General features: G+C 40.8%; 1 protein-coding gene across 3 annotated transcripts in view; it reads left to right on the forward strand.

Annotated features, from left to right (window-relative positions):
* arhgap44a (Rho GTPase activating protein 44a) overlaps positions 1 to 23,890 on the forward strand; it is a 31,196-nt gene extending 7,306 nt beyond the window's left edge. The window contains exons 2-23 of one of the 3 annotated variants that reach the window (XM_008416138.2): positions 4,164 to 4,203; positions 5,685 to 5,804; positions 5,896 to 5,972; positions 6,080 to 6,191; positions 6,273 to 6,349; positions 6,487 to 6,601; positions 6,740 to 6,808; positions 7,264 to 7,345; positions 7,658 to 7,785; positions 8,035 to 8,146; positions 9,013 to 9,094; positions 9,259 to 9,339; positions 9,700 to 9,813; positions 9,898 to 9,989; positions 11,252 to 11,438; positions 12,203 to 12,220; positions 12,327 to 12,515; positions 13,581 to 14,093; positions 16,655 to 16,800; positions 16,902 to 17,288; positions 17,942 to 17,993; positions 19,856 to 19,938. In XM_008416138.2, coding sequence (XP_008414360.1) covers positions 4,164 to 4,203; positions 5,685 to 5,804; positions 5,896 to 5,972; positions 6,080 to 6,191; positions 6,273 to 6,349; positions 6,487 to 6,601; positions 6,740 to 6,808; positions 7,264 to 7,345; positions 7,658 to 7,785; positions 8,035 to 8,146; positions 9,013 to 9,094; positions 9,259 to 9,339; positions 9,700 to 9,813; positions 9,898 to 9,989; positions 11,252 to 11,438; positions 12,203 to 12,220; positions 12,327 to 12,515; positions 13,581 to 14,093; positions 16,655 to 16,800; positions 16,902 to 17,288; positions 17,942 to 17,949 — 2,749 coding nt within the window. In that variant the 3' untranslated portion in view covers positions 17,950 to 17,993; positions 19,856 to 19,938. Of the gene's footprint in view, positions 1 to 4,163; positions 4,204 to 5,684; positions 5,805 to 5,895; positions 5,973 to 6,079; positions 6,192 to 6,272; positions 6,350 to 6,486; positions 6,602 to 6,739; positions 6,809 to 7,263; positions 7,346 to 7,657; positions 7,786 to 8,034; positions 8,147 to 9,012; positions 9,095 to 9,258; positions 9,340 to 9,699; positions 9,814 to 9,897; positions 9,990 to 11,251; positions 11,439 to 12,202; positions 12,221 to 12,326; positions 12,516 to 13,580; positions 14,094 to 16,654; positions 16,801 to 16,901; positions 17,289 to 17,941; positions 17,994 to 19,855 lie in introns of all 3 variants that reach the window. The other 2 variants (XM_008416135.2, XM_008416140.2) reach the window with 2 other exon arrangements.
* Positions 23,891 to 24,368: the final 478 nt, after the last annotated feature.

Genomic DNA, 24,368 nt, shown 5'->3' on the forward strand with positions numbered 1-24,368 from the left:
GTGTGTGTGTGTGTGTGTGTGTGTGTGTGTGTGTGTGTGTGTGTGTGTGTGTGTGTGTGTGTGTGTGTGTGTGTGTGTGTGTGTGTGTGTTACCTTCTCCCACATTTATTCTTGCATACTTGACAGAACTGTGACCTACTTTGCTGGACAACTACAGTAAGTGGGTTCCTCTGTTTTAGTAACCTCATATCACATTGGGCCCCCCCTCTGCTTTCCTCATATGGGAGAAACCCAGGCGAGCCTCTAGAGGCACGACAGTGCACTTCTGAAAACAAATAACATTGAATGGAGAAATATTTCGAGAGCATTTTGAAGCACAGAACATGCTGTGAGTTTGCCTGTGTGAATGCACGACCTCATGTGGATCTCATGCCAGCGCTCCAGGCTGTGTGGTGCCCTGCTGAGGCCCAGGGCCACCATTCTGCCGCTCTACCCTCCCCAAGCGGCACGGGGGCCGCGCATCTATAACCCCCCGCCCCTCGCACTGAGCGGCTTTTTTAGCTGTAGCAGCAAGCTAGCGCACACCCGCTTTGCTTTTAGTTCGGAGGACCCTCGGATCTCCAACAGCAGACAGTTGGCTTTCTTTTGATGCAATATGTTTGCTAGCACAGAAGTTATTTTGTTCACATTTTGTCCACGTTCACATGGATTATGCAGGCTTTTGTAACCATGCACTGTGCTGAGGGGCAGGAGATGCAGCTGTCCAACATTAACATGTCTCAAGATAGAAATATTTATTATATAAGTTATGTTTTATGGGGAATGTGCAACTGAAATGGTCAGCTGTGTACTTGACGGACTCTTTGGCTTCAACCTACTGGAATGTCCCAGATGCGGAGTGAACTGCATTTCTCCCCAAACAATACCACTGTAGCCCAGATTTCCTTAAACCATTCAGATATTTCTTATAGTAATTTTGTTAATTTTGTCTCCCGAGATGGCATCTATGATATTTAAAGTGATGCAGACAGTAATTTTTTGGTGCTAATTTAATGATTCTTCCTTTAATTTAACATGAGAAGTATATGGCAGTATGTTAGAGCTTAGTAGAATGACTTATGTCTGTGAACTGAAGGTGAATTTCTATCCTCTAAAGTGCATATCTTTATATTCAAAGTTGCCCGCGCACATCTTTGTGTTCCTGCTCGTTCTGAATCATCAGAAGCTTTAGGTAAAGGAATGCCTGCACTGTGGCAGATGGTTGGCATAAACCTGGCAGCGTCTTCCTCCCTCTCCATGAGTACACCACCCACATGGCTGCCAACTCTCCCACGTGTTTACTTTTCCTCCCAGGGCTCAATCTGCACACTGTTTGCTGAGAGAAAAATCACTCCTCACCTCAGCCTTCTCCCCCAGGCTTTAGCTTGATATCAGGATCTTTAGTACCAAGCAGGCATGTCCAGTTGTCCAGTGAGGGGCTGGTCCTGCTTTTCATCTGTGTCCTCAAGGGCCGATAAAAAAAAAAAAAAAACAAAAAAACAGTTTTGTCTTCTGAAGAGGAAATGCCATCGTCTGACAACAAACGCGAAATGAGACAATTTTCTCTTTGAAGATAGGTTCCTATCTTTTTTATTTCCACCGTGATGTCGGAGATATTTACTCTTTAAATGTCACTCACTTGGTTTTTAGTGTAAAAATCTTCCTGATAGTTTCCTTACTCCTTCAGTTTGCACATGTATATGTGTTTTCTAAGAAAAGATTGTCACAAACCTTAACAAGTTAAGCCCCATTTACACCAGATAAAACATGGATTCTAACACAACATGATGTGGTCACAACAAAAAAAGACTTGTCAGTGTGTAGGCAAGCAATTCCCTACCAACCACCAAAGTTTTCCCTTTTGGCAATCGTATGAGGATGATACTTAATGTTCTTCACAGTCATAATAATTTTGCTATGGATAATGATACGTTTTTTTTTTTTTTTTACTTCTTCATCATCAATTTCAGTCTTACGGTGGAGGGGGAAACATTGTGAGAACTGTATTTATTTCATCTTATCAGCAGCCCATGAGGATGCAGGTGGAGGGTTTGTTTACAGACGCAAAATGCTGTTATGTGCTTTTATCTTGGCAAATGGAGTCTGAAGGACTGATTTTTGAAGAAAATATAAAATGCTTCTTTATCTCTGAGCTGATCTCACTGAACCTCTGTTGCCCACACTCATTTTGGTTATTATATTTCTTTTTTTGTAATGAATAGTTTTTCTATTATTTCTATCATAAACCACATGAATCACTGCTGATTCATGTGTAATGAGTTTCCTTCTTTCTCACCCCTTTGCTAAATGGGATACTATTGCTTCTCTAGGACAGCATGACAAACACAATTTGTATTTCTACTAGCAACTTCTCTTAGTGTTTAGAAAATCCAAATAACTTCTCTCAATATTCCAACATCCAGCCTCTATGCAATTTGGAGGTGTGTGCGCTTCTACTCTGCTGAAAACTTTACTTGGTAAACAGCACAGCATGCTGATTGATATAAAAAAGGGACCTAAGCTTGACTTTTCTGTTTCTGTTTTTGTCTTTGGAGACTGGGATTTTAATTTCAGTTTCTTGGTGAGACTTATTCCGTTGCAGTGGCAGAAGAGCCAAACGCACACAGCGGTGCTAAAAGTTGCACAGAAATTAAGCGGCATAGAATCCCACTAACCCAGTGTGGGCATGATGGTATACATCACGATGTGTCCATTAGAGGATAGCGCCAAAACTCTGCTTAGTCCTCCAATTTTCCAGCTGATCTTTAACATCATGTTGCTGTCTTAGTCCATGTGAAAGGTGCCTAAGCAGTTCCTAGTAGCTTTCACATGCTTTCTTAGTCCAACAAACTGTCTTCTTTTGTCATGACTGCAGTGATATCCAATCAATCTACATATTTCCTAGGCATTCATGAAAGCATTTCCTGTATTTTTCACTCGCAGTTCAGAGAGTGGAGTGGTCAGCTAGAGAAGGACTGGCACTTGGTGTGACCCAGTTCTCATGGCTCCATATTCACATCTTGGTCCAGAGAGTATATTAATAAATGAGATCATTGAGGCGCAGTTCTGACTTGTCAGCAAGATTGTTTAAATATACTAGAATAAAAATATAAGTCAACAACAAACAGCAGCTTCTCAAGTGCCAAGGTGTGCATTTAGCAAACTTACATTGAACACGAAAAGAGTATTTCAGATCCAAGTTACTGATTTTATGTTGATGGATATTAGACGAACAAACTGAGGTCTTGCCCATTCTTTTGCTAAACACAAATTCTCATTCGTTATTTGCTGCTGAGATTTGCATGGTTCAGGCACAATTGCAGGAAGGGGCTGTGCAGACAGGAAGTTGAAGGGCAGAAAGAGTATTCTTACTGGATTCTGGGGGTACACAGGTGTGGTTCGTTCAGATGTTCTGCAGGCTCCTGTAAGCCTGAAGCCGTCTTTTCTTTTTTTTTTCTCTCTTAACAGTAATTTCTCAACAGAGTTCTCTCTGATTGGGTAGGGTTAGACAACTAATTTGCTATAAAAATATATTCTGGAACAGAATTCAACTTATTTTCCTCATTCCACTAAATCAAATTAAAGGTTTCTATTGAAAACACCTTAACCGCTAAATGGCTGCAGTTATCAAACACAAGCTGCCTGAACAGAGCATTTATTTCTGACTTCCACTGGTTTGCTTGTTCTTAAGCTAATGACCTCGCTCACTTCTCTGACTGAGTGGCTTTATCATCCTCATCAACATCACAGCTCTGCCCTCACTTACGGGCTTGAGTCGAGCCCCCCGCCTGCGGGAGTCACAGTGGGATGCAGAGCACCTCAGTAGGAAGTGGCATATTGAATCAGTGGCTTTAATAAGCTGTTGTTAAACGGCATTTGACATCATGACTCTGAGAGGCAGCCACATAAACGCACGCTTTCGTACAGGTGCGGGGTAAGCGGGTGACCCATTTTGCAGCAACTCCCACATGGGTGATGTTCAGAAGGTTAATTGGTTAATCCATGTTGGGACATGTGAAGACATAACGACGAAATAGAGCCAAAGATGCTGCTCTAAAAATAAATATCATGGAATGTTAAAGTCTTTGTCATGTCTGTATGCATTTAACAGTTCAGCTTTAAGTTAAAATGTGCTAAAATGAGCCTGGATATTCAAACTTTGTTTCAAACTTTAATCCATACAGGGCAGAAAAAACCGAGGTGCTGAGTGAAGATCTTCTACAGGTGAGCTGCAGTAAAGATGTGTTTGTGTTAGAAAACGTGGCTAAAAGCATGAACTGGACTGAAATCAGTAACCTCATATTAAGGACTCAGTGTTCAAGCTGTTTTCATTTAGTGTGTATGAGGCATAGGACAGATGCCAGTGTCAAGATGGAACAAGCCTGTTAAAATTATGGTTTCCAAATTGGTAAAAAAAAAAAATTCCCTCATACATTTTGAATGTTTTAAGGCCTTTTTAACAAACTGCAGGGAAAGCGCTGGATTAACTGGAGTTTGCGATATTTTCACAGAGCGCCAGATAATACAGCACTTTCCCACATTTTGCTGTGCACTGCCAATTAGCTGGCTGAAAAAAGGGAGGTAGTACACTTTAACCGAAAGCTTACTGCAGCTGTAAGGATATATAGCTTGAAAATAAAGGAGCCCCACCCTTAGCACTGTTTTAGTTGGAAAGTCGCTGACTGCAGCTCCTATATTCAAGCAGATAACCTGACTAAATATCAAAGTAAAATCATCTAGTTAGGTAATAATCACTTGAAAACTACTAACTTTATTTTATGCTTCATATTTTCTTGTGGTGTGGAGAAGAGTGGTTTGCTTTTGAGTGTTTGCACCTTTATTATTTGTTGTGTGATTTATCTCAACAGAGTGAGGAAGTGAGAAATATAAGAAAAGCTCAAGTCTCACTCCAGAAGAGTGAGAGTTGACAACGCTACAGTTTTGCTCTTTATAAAGTAACAGTGGGAGTAAAGCAAAGCAATGTTAGCTAGTTTATTAGTATATCTGCTGAGAGTGGGGACAGTTTTCCATTTCCACTGTTGCTTAAGCCTGTCCTTATAAGTGATTAATCAATTAATTGCATTTACATTGTGTCGATTTATATTTTTTGAAGGGCAATTTTGTTTACAGATACTTCATAATTCATTTTATTAATGGGTGTGTGTGTGTGTGTGTGTGTGTGTGGGTGTGTGCGTGTGTGTGTGTGTGTGTTTTATTTCTGTTTTATTCATTATTGTTTGACGTCTTGTTTAATTCTGGATATTTTATATATCTCCCAGTACTTTGTCAACAATTCTCCTTCACTGCCCTCTAGAGTCAATGATTTTTGTAATTAGAAATATTCATAATTACTTGTTACTGAATAAAAAATATATATATATATATAGGATTTATTTTTCAGTCAGCTAGACAGCATTATTTATAATGGAAGTGCTGCAGTACTACATGTAGCAAGAGACATTTCTGGCACACCTCATTTAAATTTTAAACTGTAGTAGTGGCATGACATAACATTTAGTGATTATGTCTTAGAAAGTTTTAATACCCCGAGGCAGTTATTATGATGCCGATCTGAAATGTAAATTCCTGATGAATTGTTAAGCTTGCAGAGAGGTGACAGACGTGTGTAGCTGTGAGAACAGCGTTGCGTCCTCGCGCAGACATTAGCACTCAGCTGCTTCCTGCGTGTGGCCACCTGTGTGCAGGTGGAGAAGCGTCTGGATCTGGTCAAACAGGTGACACATAGCACTCACAAGAAATTGACCGCCTGCCTGCAGGGTCAGCAGGGCACTGACACCGAGAAGAAATCTGTCAAGTCACCTTCTGTGAGTGCCCGCCTCTGTGACGGTGATGGAAAACTGCACGGTGACTGAGGATGATCTCTTCGTAACGTTATCTCTCTCTCTCTGCCGTCAGAAAAAGCTTCCGCTCACAATCTTGGCACAGTGCATGGAGGAGGGAGCGGCGGTGCTGGGGGATGACTCTCTCCTGGGGTAACGCACACAGTCCTCTTTAATTACCAATTTATTTTCTTTCCTTCTTTCTTGATTAACGTTTTCTATGTCATTGATCGTGCATTCTCTTGGTTGCCATGTAACAGAAAGATGCTGAAGTTGTGTGGGGACACAGAAGACAAGCTGGCCCAGGAGCTTCTGCAGTTTGAGCTCCAAATAGAAAGAGATGTGGTGGAGCCTCTTTATGTTCTTGCAGAGGTGAAACTAAAACAAACGTTCAGCCTTATGCGCTTTATTTCTCGTCCCTTACATCGCAAATACTGGTGTTTTCATCTGTAGGTGGATATTCCCAACATCCAGAAGCAGAGAAAGCACTTAGCTAAACTTGTTTTGGACATGGACTCAGCGCGAACAAGGTGAAAGGCGTTTATGTTTAAATCCCAGGCTGCAATCCGCTCCTGTTAATTTAACACTCATGGTAAAAAATGTGCCGGAGAAACGACATATCCAGAGCAGTGGTTCTGTTTTTGTTTTGTTTTTTTTCCCACCGCAGATATCAGCAGTCATCTAAGTCATCCAGCCATCCAAGCACAATGCAGCCCGGCGCCAAGTCCGAGTCCCTCAGAGAGGAGATGGAGGAAACAGCCAATAGGATGGAGATTTGTAGAGTGAGTCACCAGACAGAGCAAATCATTAATCATGTCCTCCTTGGTGTCTTTTCCTCTCTGATTTATAAATGTTGTGAGCACATTAGACATAAATGGACCACGCTGACGGGATCTTTAATTCTCCACTTTAATTTTTAGGATCAGCTGTCGGCAGATATGTACAATTTTGTGGCCAAAGAAATAGACTATGCAAACTACTTCCAGACAGTAAGTAAATCACATCACATTTTTAAGCTACTGATTTTTTTTCCCCCCTTTTACTCAAAGTCACACATATAAGCAAGTAGGTCTTTTAATGAGATTATTAGAGAATGTTTATCCATCATGATCTATTGCACAATTTATCTCATTAAAGCTATAATGTATTCTGCTGGGATTTCAGAGGGACGAAAACAAAATCGTGCATAATTATGCAGTTGAAGAAAAAAGAAGTTCCTCAATGATGTGTATTGCATATGTTTTGCATGCAGGCCAAACAAGTTTCATTTAAATCTGATCTGATTATGTGGTCTATCACATAAAATCCCAGTAAAATATATAAAAAGTTGTTGTTTTGCATGAGAAAATGTAAAAAAATAAATAAATAAATAAATAAAGATCAAGCGTACTACATATGCATTTCTGCGTGTTGTGATTGCCTTTTCCCTTTCACCCCTCTCTAGCTAATAGAAACACAGGCAGAGTATCACAGGAAGTCATTAGAAATTCTTCACAGTGTCCTGCCCCAGATTAAAGCTCACCAAGGTGAGTCATCCACAGAGCGCAGAGGTGTCTGAGTAAGAGCTCCGTTCTGTTTCTGCACCTGAAGCTATATAACGGCAGCATATAAAAAGAGAGCTTAATTTCTCTGAGATGTCAAACGATTCCATAATTTAGCAGTAATTATACACTGTAGTAATTAAAGCACACTGGCTTAAACACAACGCAAGACTGGATTAATTTGCATATACAGTTCACATTTTTAGATTTTATCTTTTGGAAAATGTTCTTTGTGAACACGGCATATTTTGCAACTTACGTCGTCTCGCATCTGTGTTTTTGCTTTGTGTGTTGCAGAGGCGTGGGTGGAGAAGCCATCATTTGGCAAGTCTCTGGAGGAGCACCTGAATATTAGTGGGAGAGAGATTGCATTTCCCATTGAGGCCTGCGTCACCATGCTGTTAGAATGTGGCATGGAAGAGGAGGTGCAGCACAAACACGCCCACACACTCATGCAAAACTTGCACCTTGTGGGTGTGAATTTAGTTGTATTTTGTTTGCTGCATGCAAAATGAGCCCAAATGCATACAGCTCTAGGATTACATTTAAAGGGTTTAAATTATGCACCTTGAGCAACATTTGTTCAGTTAACTCACACCTTGCAGTCTTGTGAGCTTACGGGTGGTATTTATTCATGTCATGTTAATGCAATTCCCCCGGTGTGTCGTCTGCAGGGCCTCTTCAGAGTGGCTCCATCTGCCTCCAAGCTGAAAAAGCTGAAAGCTTCGCTGGACTGCGGAGTTCTTGACGTCCAGGAGTATTCCTCTGACCCGCACGCCATCGCAGGTGAACATCACCCACACACATATTCAAAGTACTTTGGAATAAAATACAAAGATTTTCATGTGGAAAAAGATTTTTTTTTCAGTTTAGATCCTCGTGGGTTTTGGACATAAGGTGCTGAGAAAGAAAATTGTTTGTAGCCAAACTTTAACTACCACAAATCTAAAGGTACTTTTTTAAGCTTCCTAAATTTGAAAAAAAAAACAAAGTGCACGTTCAACCCCCTTTAATCTGATTCCCGCAAATTAAATAAAGTCAATTGCCTTCAGGAATCTTTCCATGTTCTGTGAAGGCCTCAGAAATGTATTTGGGGAACATTAGCAAGCACACCATAATAAATACCAACAAACACATGAGGCAGATCAGGGAAAAGTTGTAGAGAACTTTAAACACATCAGAAAAAACTTTGAACATCAACTACTAAACATAACAACAGCATGACTCAACTGCAGACCTGCCTACTCATGGTCATTCACAGAGTTCAGTCACTTCTTCCCTGCTATGCACTGCTCTGTGCTGAAATAATTATTAAACCTCAATAAAATATACTGGAATGGTTGTGAAGTGAGAAAAAAGGAAATATTAAAGAATTATTAGAACTTTTTCAAAGTGCTAAAAGAAGCTGTTTAAAGACTCGCCATAATCCTGACCAGATAACGCTGACTTTTAAACATATGAACACATGAAAGCTGTGTTGAACGAGCTGAATCTGGCAGCTGTACTAACTACAAGGGCCCGCTGGAGGGGAGGGAATATGGGGCATAGCCTCACAAGCTCTTGAAAGAAAGAAAAAAAAAAAGAAAACATCCCTCCACCCTCTGAGAGAGCTGACCAATTTTTTCCCTTTTTTCCATTTTTTACTTCCGCAGGGGCCCTGAAATCATACCTCCGTGAACTCCCAGAGCCACTAATGACCACTGAACTTTATGATGAATGGATTCAGGCCTCCAAGTAAGTTGATTTTCTCTCGTTAAAAAAACATTTCTTGGATTATGCCATTGGCTATGATGACTAAAAAGTAGTCCCAAAGTCTTCATGAAGAGTGATGACATTTAATAAATGTGGAACCAAAAAAAAAAATTTGAATTGTATTTTTGTAATTAATATTTCCACAGCATTCAAGATATGGACAAGAGACTACAAGCCTTAATGGCAGTATGTGAAAAACTCCCCACAGACAACCTGAACAATTTCAGGTGAGCTGTTTTGTCCTTTTTTAGCAGATTGAATGGTTTTGTTATGCTGTCCATAATACAAGTGAGTGTGTATAAATCTCCCCTAAAATTCTTTCTGACTTTCTAAATGTATTCCTTTCTTAAAAGCAGGTTTAGAAGGAGATAGTATAATCAGTCTGTTTCAGTATTGACAACCTGAAGAGAAGAACTGTTGTATTTTTTCCTACATGTAATTATAATGATTGTAAGGTGCCTTACCAATAACATGACTAGGATGACTTTGTTCTTTGTTTTTTACAAATGAGAAAAAAAAAAACTGATTTCTTAAGAATTGAAAAAGTATGTCACTTTGACTTTGGACTTTTCTGTCAAATCCTGCAGATATCTTATAAAATTTTTAGCCAAGCTGAGTGAATATCAGGACTCGAACAAAATGACTCCAGGTAACATGGCCATTGTCCTCGGACCTAACTTGCTGTGGACTCAAACAGAACCGTATGTATTCCTGCTGCATTATTGATTTACCAAATGTTGGGTCTGATTTGCGCGTAAACAAAACGCTATGTTTCTTCTTTCTAGGAACATGACAGAGATGATGACCACTGTTTCTCTGCAGATTGTTGGCATCATTGAGCCGATTATTCAGCATGCCGACTGGTTCTTCCCTGGAGGTCAGAATTACATTAATACATAGAGGAGGGACCATTAGAATGAGGCTAGGAAACATAGTTTGTAGCTATGCAACTATACTGGGTTATCAAATCACTTTGGTGAAGATACTTCCTTATTTTATTGCCCTCTTTGCTTCTGTGTATTAGATCAGTATTTCTAGATCAGACACCACATCTGAAGAAACTCTTATTTAGACAATTCACAGTGCAACCCCATTTTTTCTTTATGTTTACAACGCATTACATTAATTTCAATACTGTATTTATAATACAAAAAGTCATCTATATCTTCTGTAGCTTTGATAAATAAAAGTCTATGTATGGATGTATTGGACTCATCTAGATATGAAAGAGAAATGATGCATGACATGAATCAAAAAGTTGTGTAAATGTATTCTGCCTTTACTGATAACTCCAAGTACAATCAGGTACAGCCAGTTACTTTCAGAAGTGAACAAATTAGTAAATAGCGCCTCTGTGCAGTTTAATCTGAGTATAAATACTTTTGTTATGTGAAGGCCTAAAAAGTTTCTTGCAGAATCTTCTGGCCAATACTGAACATCTTGAAGACCAAGAAACAAATGGAAACCATAACATGGCTACTTACCTAAACTAACAAGCCTGGCAAGGAGAAAATTGTTGAGAAACAGCCAAAAGACTGATGTGGCAGAATGTGTTAACCGGACATCTATTAGTCATGCAGTCTATATAAATCAGGTCTTTTTTGAAAGAGAGGCTTGAAAAAAATCAATTGTTGACTGAAAAACTGACTGAAACAACCTCCAAAAGGACAACAAGCCTAAACATACTGGTACAGGTGTGTTACAGTGGCCCAGTCAAAGGCCACATCAAAATTCTAAATCCTGTTTTGCAGGAATAAGGTGTGTTCAAACCTGACAGAGACATAACTCAAAAGACTTGCAGCTGTAACTGCAAAAAGTGGATTTTGAGTATCAACTCAGCCGCGTCTGAATATATCCAGCTTTTTAGATCTCTTTTGGTCAAAACAATTTGAACGTCACAGATCCCTTTTCTTTCTGCTTTACGATCACATACTACTATGTGTTAGTCTACGACATAAAATCTCAAGAGAATGTGTTTGGATTGAAACCCTTTCAGATGGCACTGCGTTACAGTTTGCTGATGTGTGTGTGTGTGTGCGTGTGTGCGTGTGTGCGTGCGTGTGTGTGTGTGTGTGTGTGTGGGTGTGTGTGTGTGTGTGTGTGTGTGTGTGTGTGTGTGTGTGTGTGCCTCCGCCGCAGAGATCGAGTTCAATCTGACAGGCTGCTACGGGAGCCCGATTCACACCAACCACAACTCCAACTACAGCTCCATGCCCTCGCCGGACATGGACCAGTCGGAACGCAAGCAGCAGCAGCACGACCAGAACCGACGCCCACTGAGTGTCGCCACTGACAACATGATGCTGGAGTTTTACAAGAAAGATGGGTATGATGGCAAATGCTGCTTTTCTCCCGCCCGCTTTGCTTGCTCTCTCTCTCTTTCTCCCTTTCTTCTTATCCTCGTCTCGTCTCATGCATCTGAGCTTGAATAGATGTGCCTAAGTGGGGAAATGTTCAGAAAACATTAAGAAAATATACATTTTGTGCCTCATGTGTCTGAAACCTCCACATGTGACAAGAGAGGTGAGCATCCTGGTATCTGCCCACTTATCATTCTCCTACATAGAAATACACCCCCATGTTCTCAGGATTCATCAACAACGGGGGTCTGAATTGCCTTAGTATCATCGTCTCTATAGCAACAAGCTGCTGATGGAGGGCTGCTAGTTATTTCTTTTTTTTTTTTTTTCAGGGAAATATTTTCCTTGACTTATCTTCATGTCCTCCCACACCAAGCTCCTCCCTCACAGTCTGGCTAGTGCGTCACCTGGCCTGACTCATTCACTCCGCCAGTACAAAGAGAAAAATGATGAGAAATAAGAAACCAAGTTAGTAAAGCAGTAACAGATACAGGTTACTGAAAGGCAGCTAGGATTCGTTTTAGTTCATTTCAAGTCATGAATATGTATGAAAATGAGCTGGATTCTCCACAGGAGTCAGTTGTTGCCGTGATCCTCCTCTCACCTCCGAACTTCCCTTCTCCCTGACCACGGCCAGAGTGTCTCATCTTCTACTCTTGTACTGTGAACCGTATCTGCATCACTTATGACCTCATATCCCTTTTGCCTCTTATCTCCCCTACTAACGCAGCATTAGGAAGATACAAAGGTACTGTATCATTCCGTTGTTCCCACTTCTTTCCCTCCCTCCCTGTCCCAGCTAAATTCATCTTAATGTTTCCACCGACGTACGTGACTCTCGCGTTTCTCACCAGCATGGGCGTCAGAGTGATGGATACCTCCTGGGTGTCTCGCAAGGGTTCCTCCACGCTGACGCGCAAGACTTCTTCCACCCCTCCTGGCATGCAAGGACCCAGCTCCCCCGCTGACACGCTCATCCCCGAGCAACCCGGCGAGCTCGCCACCTCGCCCTCCGCCACGCCGCCGCTTGGAGAAAGGGTTTGGTAAGTCGCCGCAGCGACGCTGTCCCCTATGTTGCTCACGTATTCACAGCAGGTCATTCTTACTTTCACCACCATCATCACCATGAGCATTCTCAGATGAGAAGATGTGTCACCCATTTTTTCATTAATTTGCAACGTATCCACGATGTCTCGGTCTAATTCCGTTCTGTTTCTCTCTCTCTGCATTGAGTGTTCACTTCACTTCTTTGTCATGTATTCGTGACTGTGTAACTTTTTCACTCTTTTTATTTTGTCCAAATTCTGTGGTGAATTTGGATCTGGCGTTAAGCTTCAATTTCTTTTGGTCCTTGCAAGCATGCTAAAATATCCTGTCTGTCAGTAATGCTTTGGCTTTTTAGCTTGCAGTTCATTTATTTATTTTTTTTCTGTTTTGACACACTGATTTCAACATTTCTGGGTTTTCATTATCACCTTCAAGCACATGAATAATCAACCCTCAGTCATTTTTCCAGCCCATGTGGCAGACGAGATAATTTGGCTTCTGGTTTGGCTTGCTTTTATCCTCATTTCCCGCGGCTCTTTCAGCCATTGAAAGGGTTTTGTGTCTGTTTCACACTGCCCTGGGCTGACTGCAGGACCCGGGATGCAAACAAGTCATATATTGCGAATTCCGGTTTCCATTTCTAGCAGTGAGGAGATCCGCTTGATAATATTGTAAGCTGCGGATGAACGCTTTTTCCTCACAGAGAAAGATCCTCAGAGCTCTCTGCAGTGTGCAGACACAAGGTGATCACAGAGGAAGTGTTACACGCTGTATTCTTTTCCTTTGCCAATAAAACATTCTTTTTTCTGCTTTTTCTTTGTGCTTGTCTTTGTATTTGCACTTTGAACTGGGCTGGCTGTGTCCGAAGGCTGGTGCCATAACCTTTGCCTAAAATGCTTTTTTTTTTTTCTTCTATTTTTTTTTACACCGTGTTTGAGCAACAGACCAACTAACACCGAATCATGGCAGCAGCTTTATTATTCTTTATTTCTCCACTGCGATTCCCTGTTCAACCTCTGGAGCTGTTTTATTTGTGCTGTCTATTCTCTTAATGTCTACAGCTCAGAGAACGTGTCGCTCAATCGGCCAGACACCTCTTTTGCCCACCCAACCCCTGGGGAGGACCGGCCGCCCCCTCCTTACCCTTCCTCCTCGTGCCACTCCGTCCCCCACCACTTTTATCCCAAACCCCCACCTTGCGCTCGTCCTGTGGCACCAGGTCCCGAGTCCCAGCCCCCTGGCTCGCCACCACCCCCAGTGCGCTGGTCTGGCTTCACTCCTCCCGCCCCGCCCCCTTCCTCCTCTTCTTCTTCCTCCTCCTCGTCACTCGACATCAATTCAAACCCCAAACCTAGCTGTCTGCACTTCCCCAAGTACAGCCCGCCAGGTGACTTGTCACAAGCCCCTCCGCTCGACACTAACGCTTCTCCACTCTATGTCAAAACCCCCCTGCTACTAACCCGCCATGACCAAAGTCACAGCAACCTCCCTAGCCTCCCTTCGTCCGCTCCCCCACCCCCGCCGTGGGCTGCCTGTCCATGTGCCCGAGAGAGAGGACCCCCCAGGCTGACTAGGTAAATACAACACTCCTGTGGCCACTGTGGGTGCATCACAGAGCGCCAGCTGGTTTTCTCTTCTAGCTCGCTGGCTCAGATTTTGCTTTTTGCTTTTTCACCCCTCCCCTTTCAGTTGACTTCTGGTTCGTTCAGGTTGTCTGGAAAAGTGTTTTGAAGTGGGATGTCTCTCCAACCAGAACTGTTCAAATGATATTTGGTTGTTTTAATTTTGAAGTCTACAGTGGTTTTTTTTGTTGTTGTTTTTTTAACCAGCTCATTCAAAGCATTTTTTTAAGTATTGTTAAACCTTTTAACTGAGCTTTAGATGCCTGAGCAAAAGCATGTTTCAGCAAAGCTCCTAATTTGTAGTCTAATGTTGACTTTGGCCTTTTTCCTAACTTGTTGTTTTGCTGGTTTTTCTTACACAAAGAAAGGAGAATGTGAGTCAACCAGACTAAACTTTGTCATCCCAATCACATTCCTGCTTGTGACACACAACTCCTCGGTAAAACTCAAATAACAAAAATCTCACCAATGTCCGAGCGAGGTGGAGATCTGCTGCGGTTAGAAATTTAGCTGAAACACAAACTCAACACAGAAAAAAAGCCTAATTTAATTTATATCAGGGGGTTCCAAAGCCAGTTCTTCAGCACAATTTCTCCTGGGTAATTGAATATTTCACAGATTATTATTATTATTATTATTATTATTATTATTATTATTATTATTATTATTATTATTATTATTATTATTATTATTTATTTATTTATTTGTTTGTTTTTACTGGTGATACTAATCTAAGTTGTGTAAGAACTGCAGTTTGCCTCTACAGAGGTGACATTAAAATCAATGCCTCTGCAGGCCAACTACTTAAAAACTCAAGAGCTTTAAACTTATTTGAAATAAATGTGCACATGAATAATTAGCCCTCAGTCCTTTTTTTAAATTACTTAAACTAGCTTTGTTATTTATTCTAATATGTTATTTATTCTAATATGGTAATCTGAAACCTGATGTTTTAAATGCTACAATAAGAACAACTGATATTTCAATGGTTTTACTAGGACTTTTTCATGAATATGTGACTCCACATATTTTCCTCTTCTGTAAGCGCATGTCTTATTCCTGCTAAAATTATTCACAGGTTGAAGTTTGCTGTAGTGATAACATAACATATTTATCCTTTATGTTGATATGACTTATTGATATTTTGCCTCATAATGCTTCAAGTTAATTGCCTGCTTAAAAAACTTTGAGAAAGGTCATTTTTCAGCTTTTTAAATGTAGTGGTTTGCTTTAAACATAAAATCTGATGACTATCATTTTAGCTTTTCTCTGCACAGCTCGTTGTTTTTATATGGACATCTGTCTGACTGAAGAGTACAGCACACAGAACAGGTGAAAGCATGAGGGTGGCAAAAAAAAACTACTACGGGTACAGATTGGATCATTATTTCATTTGTTTTGACACTAGATACAGACTTAAAATATTTCACAACTTCCCTGATCAACTTTATTCCGTTTGTTAGTATGTATCCTAATCTGTGTGTTAAATCTGCAACACACTGCAGAAAAAACTGAAACATTAATGAGATGCCATTGATTTCTAGCCTGAAATAAAACTACAATCAAGCCAAATGTAATAATAATAAAATTATTTGAATTTGATGCTGTATCAACCCTTCCAACTACAGTTTTAAGAAAGTCTCGAATGAAGGCTGCAAATTTGCATTTAACCTCCAATCACTGAGGGAGTTAATGAGACTTTTTTTAACCACAAATTTTTCTTATAATTTGTGCTTTAATTAGGCCATTCTTGGCCCTCTGAATGTCTCTGTGTTGTAGGTTCAACACAAAGTATATGTCTCCTATTGTCCGCTTTTGTTTTTTGCTTTTATTAGTCAATAGGACCGCAAACCTCCACTTACTTACAGTCAGCACACTTTTGAAAAATAAAACAAATTTAATCTAAATATAGCTATTTTTTAAGAAAGAGTAATAATAATACATCTAACCAAGAAAATAAATAAAATCATTAAATCTCAAAAAGTCAAGAAATTTGTATTTATGTCGTTTTTAATAAGACACATATATCTACAGTGATTTACAGGTCTACACAAATTTGACTACTCTGTTTATTTCAATAAGGTACTGCATGTCAGTGTATTTAGTAGGTAAAAGTGAAAAGAAAAATCAGTTTCCCTTGCTTTTTCATGTTATACATAGTGTAAATATTTGGAAAATGTTGCAGCTTTGCACGATTATAACAACTATTTTTGAGGCTTTCTTGAACTTCTAACATTATTTACTTTAAACATCTCCGTAGTCTTATGACTGTCAAGTTTTAACTGTTAGTTGTGTTTTTGTTCTTCATATATTGTGATTTTCAGAACCCATTTTTAATTCTGGTATGAGTCTAATTTATCTGTTACAAGTGATGGTGATGATGGTGGTTATGAGTGTTTTGGTGTTGAAGTGACATAAAGCAGACAGTCCAGTTTCTTTCTATTTTTTTTTTTTTTTTTACTGATTTGCTGTTTGCATTCTGGTTCACATAATAATATCTGCCTACTTTGCAGTTCGCTCAAGAGTAAAGAGCTTTCCCCTGTGATTGGGCACAAAGGCATCCAGGTGGCAAGTCCAACAGTGCCCCCTAGCTGCAGCCCTCAGAGCAGCAGCCAGTCCCCCCACTCAACTGAGCACAGCCCTCACGCCCTGCGCAAAGGTTACTACCTCTCTTGCTGTGAGCTCTCGCTGGCTCTCAAAACCTAAAAATGTTTTGTATTGATATATTCAAAGTAATGAAAATGCTCTCTGTGATTTTAGGTTCCAAGAAGTTGGCCCCTGTGCCTCCAAAGGTCCCTTACGCCCAGTCTGGAGGGATGTCTGACCAGTCCACAGGTCAGCCATCACCTGTAAGCCTGTCCCCTACACCTCCCAGCACCCCTTCCCCATACGGACTGACCTGTCCTCCAGGGCAAGTACCGCCGTCCTCCCCTGGGCAGACTCCACTCGGGCCAACCCACTCGCTATCATCTCCGCCCTCCCTCTCTGGGACACTCACCAAGTCGCGGCCTGCCCCTAAACCTAGACAGAGACCGAGCCTGCCCCCTCCTCAGCCGCCCCCAGCGCCCCCGCCCCTGGCTCCAGTCCCTCAGCCTCTGGAGCAGGGCCTCCTGGATGGACTGTCTCCTGGAGAGAGCATGTCTACAGGTAAACACCAGCCTCTGGAAACCACCCCCCCACCGCCACCACAGGTGGGGCTGCAGCGGCCCGCTCTCAGACTCGCTGTGGCTCTGTCCAATGGAGACGGTGGACGAGTGTAGGACCCTTTAGGACTGTAGACACAGAAGACCCCTTGTCCCTTTAAATGACTCCTCCCAATCAAAGATCGGAATGAGAAAACAAAGTGACCTCTTAGACACAGACACCTGAGAATTATGCAATGTGAACATTAGCATTTTTGCGCCTTAGCGAGCAGATCTCCTAACCTATGTATTCATTGCTTGTGTTATGTGATGATGTTTCTGGGTAACCAGTGGAAACATCAAAACAGCATAGCTCGTCCTGCTTGTATGGAAGTTTGCCATTAGATTCATCATGTGCTCTCTGTTTATCTGTGTTGCCCAGACCCCCCCCCCCCCATGCGGCAGAGGTAGGTCAGAGGCTTACACAGTTCGCTCAAGACAAGTGTCTCTCCTTGTGAGCAGACATGGAAACATAGCCAGAGAATCCCACATTATATTTACAGTATTATGTTCTGATGATGAGGTGTTTTGTTAATATATACCAATCTTTTTATTTATTTATTTTTGTTATATTTATCATTCTCTTGTCCCCCCTTGCTACTATTGTGTACTTTGCAGCTGTGTGAGGCCAGGGATTCAGTGTGGGCTAAGTGTGAGGGGGACTTTTAGGGTAAGCCAGACCGCCCCTCGCCCCATGCACTCCATCTCACTGCCTGGCCTCGTGGTGTGGATGCCTCTGGGGTTTCCTGCAGCCTGCCTCAAACACTTACCCCCAGCTCTCAATCAGATCGTCTATTACCCTCTTAACAGCAATATTGTATCTTTGCACTTTGTTGGTCAACCAGTGGTGCATGGCTCAAGGATTTCCCAGAGTGCACCACACTGAGCTCACATTGCAGTAACCATTGCTTACAAAGGTCCATCCTAAAGCAGACCCCTCTCCTCCGCTCCCTCCCTGTGCCTTTTTATTTCCGAGTACCGTGCTGGCAGGCATCCCCCCTGCCACTTTTTTTCCGGGGGTCTTCAGGTAACCCCACCCTACCCCCTCCTGCTCTTCTACTCGGCAGGTTCATTGCTTTTTGTAACCTCTGCTTCCTTTTCCCACGCTCCACCTCATTCCTACACAGGAATAGTCATCAGTCTGTTTGGACGTGTGGCTTCCAGTAAACGGTGCAACACATTAGATTAGCGACAGTTTCTGCAAATACTGTGAGCAGAATTAATGAGATTTTCATTGTTACTTTAAGCCACTTGGTGTCTCGGTGCCATCTTTCTCCACAGAGTTCCACACACACACATCTTGTTGCCTCTATGTTTTGGCTGTTGTTGTAGACGTGTGGTGTGTCACCGTGTTGTTGGATATTTTTTTTTTTTTTGCTGACAAAAAAAATGTGTTGCTGTTCTTTGAAGTTTCAAACAGCTGTGACATACTTTACCTTACAATAGTTATCATCCCGTGAACCTTTGTCACATTTTGTCGTATTCTAGCCAAAAACCTTTCAGATTTATTTTATTGAGATTATGTGAATTAACTACACAAAGCACTGCATAGGTCTTGTTTAATAATTCTTTTGCAAGTAGAATTCCAAAAAGTTACAAAGTCACTCAGTCTCAATCTTAGACAACAGTAGTTTTTCAACAGATTCTCAATTGAAAAAGATATGTTTAAGTAACTACAGCACACCATTGTTCTTATGTTGTAAATTTGTGCATACTACACAGTGTTATTCTTACTTTTACATTTTTTGACTTCTGTGTGAACATGGTGGTCCCGCTTGCCTTAATTAGCTGATGTGATAACTGAATTTCCCCACTGTGGGACAATAAAGGATACTTCTATTCTACTGTCATTTAAGTCTGGGCATAGACTGACTAAAACGTCTCCCCGCTTAATTGAAAATCATGCCTTACTTGTTGAATGTATTCCTATGTCTTTATGATAGAGTTTGCTTATTAATATTCCCTTAAAAGAACTCTGAGGCCTTGCTATAACAATTGGGTTTATACCGAGTTACATACAATTTATTAATTAGATGTCCTCTTAAAACAGTTTTTTTAATGGTTATCAGATAAATGTGGCAGAATGTACACACAGGCCGCACTTTTCTGATTTTATGCCTAAACGACTTTGATAGTCATATACCCTTTCCACTTCAAAACGATGTGCTACTTTGTGGACGTTGCAATACAATAAAGTTTTTGGTTACAATGTGACAAAATGTGAGAAGGTTTGTGGAGTATGAATACTTTTGGCACTGTGCAACACTAACTGTTTGCTACGGTTAACGTCAAACTGGAAACATCCCTGTGTAGAATGTGAAGCACATATAATCTACCGAGTTCTTTAAACCATTCACCATGAGTTCAGATAAGAAGCATTAATATTACTTCTGCTTTCTTCCATTTTTTTTACTTCATTATCATCATCATATGCCTTCCCCTTTCCTCTTTTTGTCACTCACGATTACCATTTTCACTATTTCACTCTTCACACTTACCTTTCCCCCCTCCCCCCATCATGCTCACCATTAGATATCTTCAATTATGAAATCCCCTCCATCAATGTCAATCTGGACAGCCTCATCGATGAGTTCAGCGGTGCCCCCTGCAGGAGGTCCCTGGCAGTGACAGACTCTCCAGAGGGGGACGCTGTGCCTGAGGAGGAGCCCCAGAGCACCATTCTATGACCTATAACCCTGAGGCATCATTTACCAGCGTCCCAGTGGCTGTACATGCTTTGAACTGTCAACACCAAGGCCTGATGGAAACACAATGACTGGCCCCACCAAATGTCCACCTAAAACCAGAACATGACCCTTTCCTCACATCCTGCTACAGGCTGCAAAGAAAACTCATCTTTCTCAGCTGCTTCTTTTACATTTATGTGACTACAAACAAAACAAACAAACAAAAAAAAACCACCAAAATGCCATAGTGGATGAACTGTTGCCTTTAAAGAGAAAAGACTGGGAAATAGATAAGTATTGCATAAAGATATTTTTATCACTGATTTATTTTTTTGCTTATTTGCTTTACTTTGTCATTTTGTTTCACGGTGCAATGCTCTACGTTTCTCGATCTTTTTGTAGTTATTTTTGTTTTGCCTTATAAGAACATGCAATCAAATTGCAATATGACGTCCGCAGGTTGTGCAAACGAGTTGCTTTCGGGAGACTGGCATGGTTTGGAGCAAATCTCATCCTCAGGTTGAAACACAGACAGAGTGGGAGCGGGGCTCACAGGGTATTCAACTTTGCACACGTCGGAAACACACTGGGCCCTTTAAGGCAGGCTTTGCATGCAGGACGGAACATTTAACTCGGTTTTAATAAAGGCCCCTCATTTTTACTCCACCTGGGAAAAAATAGGTGTTTACACATGTACAGGTAAAACTCACCCTAAACTCACTCTGCATTGTACCAGCACATAATCAGAAGAATGTTATTGTAATTTAAGCTTTTTCTACTTGCACCCGTTGTTCCGTTTGGAAGAAGCACCACGTTGTTTTTGCATGATGAACCGATGTGAGTGATCTGCTTTGGATTCAGGGCCTCTGAGTGATTTTGTTTTACTTTCCAAGTGTTGATCTTCAAATTTTGTTTCCCTCGGAGAGTAAATCCTGACCCTCACGCCTGCTAGGATGCTGCAGCTTGACGATGACGGATGAAGGACTACACTGCCTTTATGTTTGTGTGATTCTCTCTCTTAACTTTGTTTCAAGTGCTTCAGGTTCAGTGACCTTTGACCCCTGCGTGTAAATACAAAGACTGTACATAGGTTTATGTATATAAAATTGAGAGGAAAATTATATGTAAAATGCATATCTGGAACATATAATGATATTAATATATGTGCTGATATTTATCGTGTAGAAAATGACATGATTAAAATTTTGATGTTATATTTTGTCCCTGCACACAATGAACAGGTGTACTGTAGATTCATGTTGTTTTTTTTTTCACTTTTACACCGTTTTACTATAGTGCTGCAGGAGACATGCAGAATGTTCCCTCTGCAGCAACTCGTCTGAGATATTCAGTCCTGTTTTAGCTCTTAGCGATCGGCTTACGATTCCTCCGTCTAAAATATTCAGGTCTATCTGCATAAAAAAAAACATTACTCTCGAAATACCCAAATTATTTTTTAATTTTAACCCAAGACGATTATAAAGTGCCTTCCAGAAGTATTACTACATCTTGAACTTTTTCTCTGCAGCAAACTTCACTATGTTCTATTGACCAAAACATAGCAATGCATAACAATGAGGGGGAAGATGCAGAGACATCATTTTGGGGTTTTATATACCTCTGTTTCTTTTTTTTTTTTTTTTTTTTAGAATAGCTCAATCTTAGGCAGATTGGATAGAGAGTCTGTTAACCTCAGTTTTCAAGTCTTACCAGTATTTCTTAATTCCAGATCTTACTAACACATGAATATGCTTTGATGTAAATCATTCCGCGTTTTGTTTAGGGTTGGTTTGCCACTGAAAGGTGAACGTTCACTCCAGTCACCAATCTTTTGTGGCCTCTCACAGGTTCTCTCCCAGTTTTTTCTCCCATGTTCTCATCAACTCTGACCAGATTCTCTGCCCCGTTGATAGAAAAGCAACCCCCACTGCATGATGCTGTTTAAACCATGTTTTATAGTGGGGTCTTAATTTTCTGTCACACATAGAATTTTACATGAAGGGATTTAATTAACTCTGACCTGAGCATCTTCTTTCATATATCCTGCGTTTCCTCGTGTCTTGTGGCCCACTTCAGAAAAAAAAGACTGTTTGACAATCGTGCTGCTCTCCTATGTCAGATGTGAGGAATGCATCCGCCTGAGCTGTGGATCTCTGTTGCTCCTCCAGAGCTCCCATGGGCCTCTAACCTGCTTCTCAATGCTCTCCTTGCCTGCCTTGTCAGTTTTAGCGGAGGGCTATATATTGGTAGATTTGCATTTGTGCCATATTATATTCTAAGGTCGTTCACTTAGAATAGCTGAACAACTCCATCCCTGACATTTCTTTCTGTTCCTTGATAGTCAGGCTGCTGTTTTGTCGTTAATGTTCTATAACAAACCTTTGAGGGCTTCACAGAACAGATAGATTTATACTGAGATTACATCACTCACAGGAGAACTCTAATTTATTTTATTTTTATTTTTATTTTTTTGCTGATAAAGGGACTTTGGAAGGCTGTTTGGTGCACTGGCTTTCACTTAGGTTAGAACTAGAGGAATATGAAAAAGGTTCCAAGGGTATTAATGCTACTGCAAGGCACTGGAGAATTTTGAAATTTAGCAGATGGGAGCTGCAGCGGAATCACTTTTCTATGTAATACTAATCATCATAGAGCAGTGATGGTGTTCATTAAAGCACATTTACAGAGTTTACTGGTCCACCTTAGTCCAAAAAAAGTGCTCAAAATTGCCTTTTTCCAAATCTACTTTAAAGAAGCCATTGCGTTCATAGTAAAGCATTTTTTTAAGGTGAACCCAAAAACTAAGTTTAATTTATTTACTCCCAATATGGGATCTATGGTATGCCTCAGTGTGTGTGTTCTCAATAGACTGACTATCTCTATGAAGATTTTGGTGATGTTGATGATCTTGATAGTTGTGGTAACTTTATGACAATAATTGCAAGTGCCCTCACTCTTTGTTACTTTTGAACAACAGGAATAATCAATGTGCGTTAGAAGTTTTTATTTCGTGTGCCGGATCCATATGTTCATGCACAGAGGCAAAACTATCTCTGAATGTGACTGGTGCATATTTTGTTTAGTGGTAGACCGCTCTACAGGTTAAGTGAGTGTTAGGATTGGATGAAGTTAGTTCAGGACTGTTGACATGTGTTGTTAACACAACATGGCAGTATTACTCTAATGCTTTTAGGCATCACAACTGGAACTTGCAGCCAAGCTGGAAGCATGCACTTAGTTAATTATAGGTGTGATAATTAAGCTACAAACAAAACAAAACAACAACAACAAAAAACAAAACATCTGTACTTTCCCAAAAAATGTGAGTCCTTATTTTTGGTTGCTGCTGTAAGTTATCTACAGCTATGTTTTTAAGTACATATTAGTTAGAGCAACTTCTTCCACTAATGATACACAGTTTTGTTGCTTTTAATGGCTGTAGGTCTATTTTCACTTTATCACCAGGTATGTCGCGCCAAAGCAAAGCCAAGTTTATTTGCATATTGTGTGGATTTAAATCAGGAAGGGACAAAAAGAGTCATGCATGCACTTGGAAAATATTTTTAACAGACCACGTCCTTTCGTTAATCACTGTCGTGTCAAGGGATTGTGAGAGAATGCGAAACGCAATGGACGCTCTCTTGTGGGATTTTGAGCAATACAGAGGAGGAGTGTAGGTTGCCTGTGGATGTACAGCCTCCTTCTGCTTTCCCAACTAATGTATAAACTAAATCTGCCGCTTGTCGAGCCCACCATGCCTAACCCTTCATTCTCTGCTTAGCATAATGAGTGGAACACAGTGTGTACTGTGAAGCCTACCTGCAATCCTTATCAGAATGTCAGAAATAAATATATATTAAACTCTACATTTTTAATAACCCCACTTGGTCATTGCTGCTTTATTTCCTTCCATCAACAAACATCATCCGCTGCAGTCTGTAGGTTTGTTGTGAAGGCATGTCTTTTATATCCTGCTACTAACTTAGGAGCTAGAACATTTTGTTTACTGAGCCTTGTCATTCTGTCTTTGGCCTTATTTTGATGCCATCTTTACTCTGTTTCTCTCTTCTCTCATGTAACATGTGATGCATTTTTTGGGGGGTCAGTCTGCGGAAAGGGAAGGTACATAGGAAAAATATATATATTTTCCCAGATTACTACTAACATTACTAACATGTGAGAAACAAATCTGTGATCAAGTAGCAGAAGTCTGTTGAGGTGTGTAACCAGCGGGACTGGCCAAGCAGGTCGGGTGAAGAACTGCAACAGGAAGATGGTGGGGAGAATAATGGTGATTCATACAGAGGATGAGTCTAACCTCGCCTAAAGCTCAGCCACAAAATGCACAATGAACTGCC

Source organism: Poecilia reticulata, linkage group LG8 (genome assembly GCF_000633615.1).
Source record: "Poecilia reticulata strain Guanapo linkage group LG8, Guppy_female_1.0+MT, whole genome shotgun sequence".
In the NCBI taxonomy this organism is placed as follows: domain Eukaryota; kingdom Metazoa; phylum Chordata; class Actinopteri; order Cyprinodontiformes; family Poeciliidae; genus Poecilia; species Poecilia reticulata.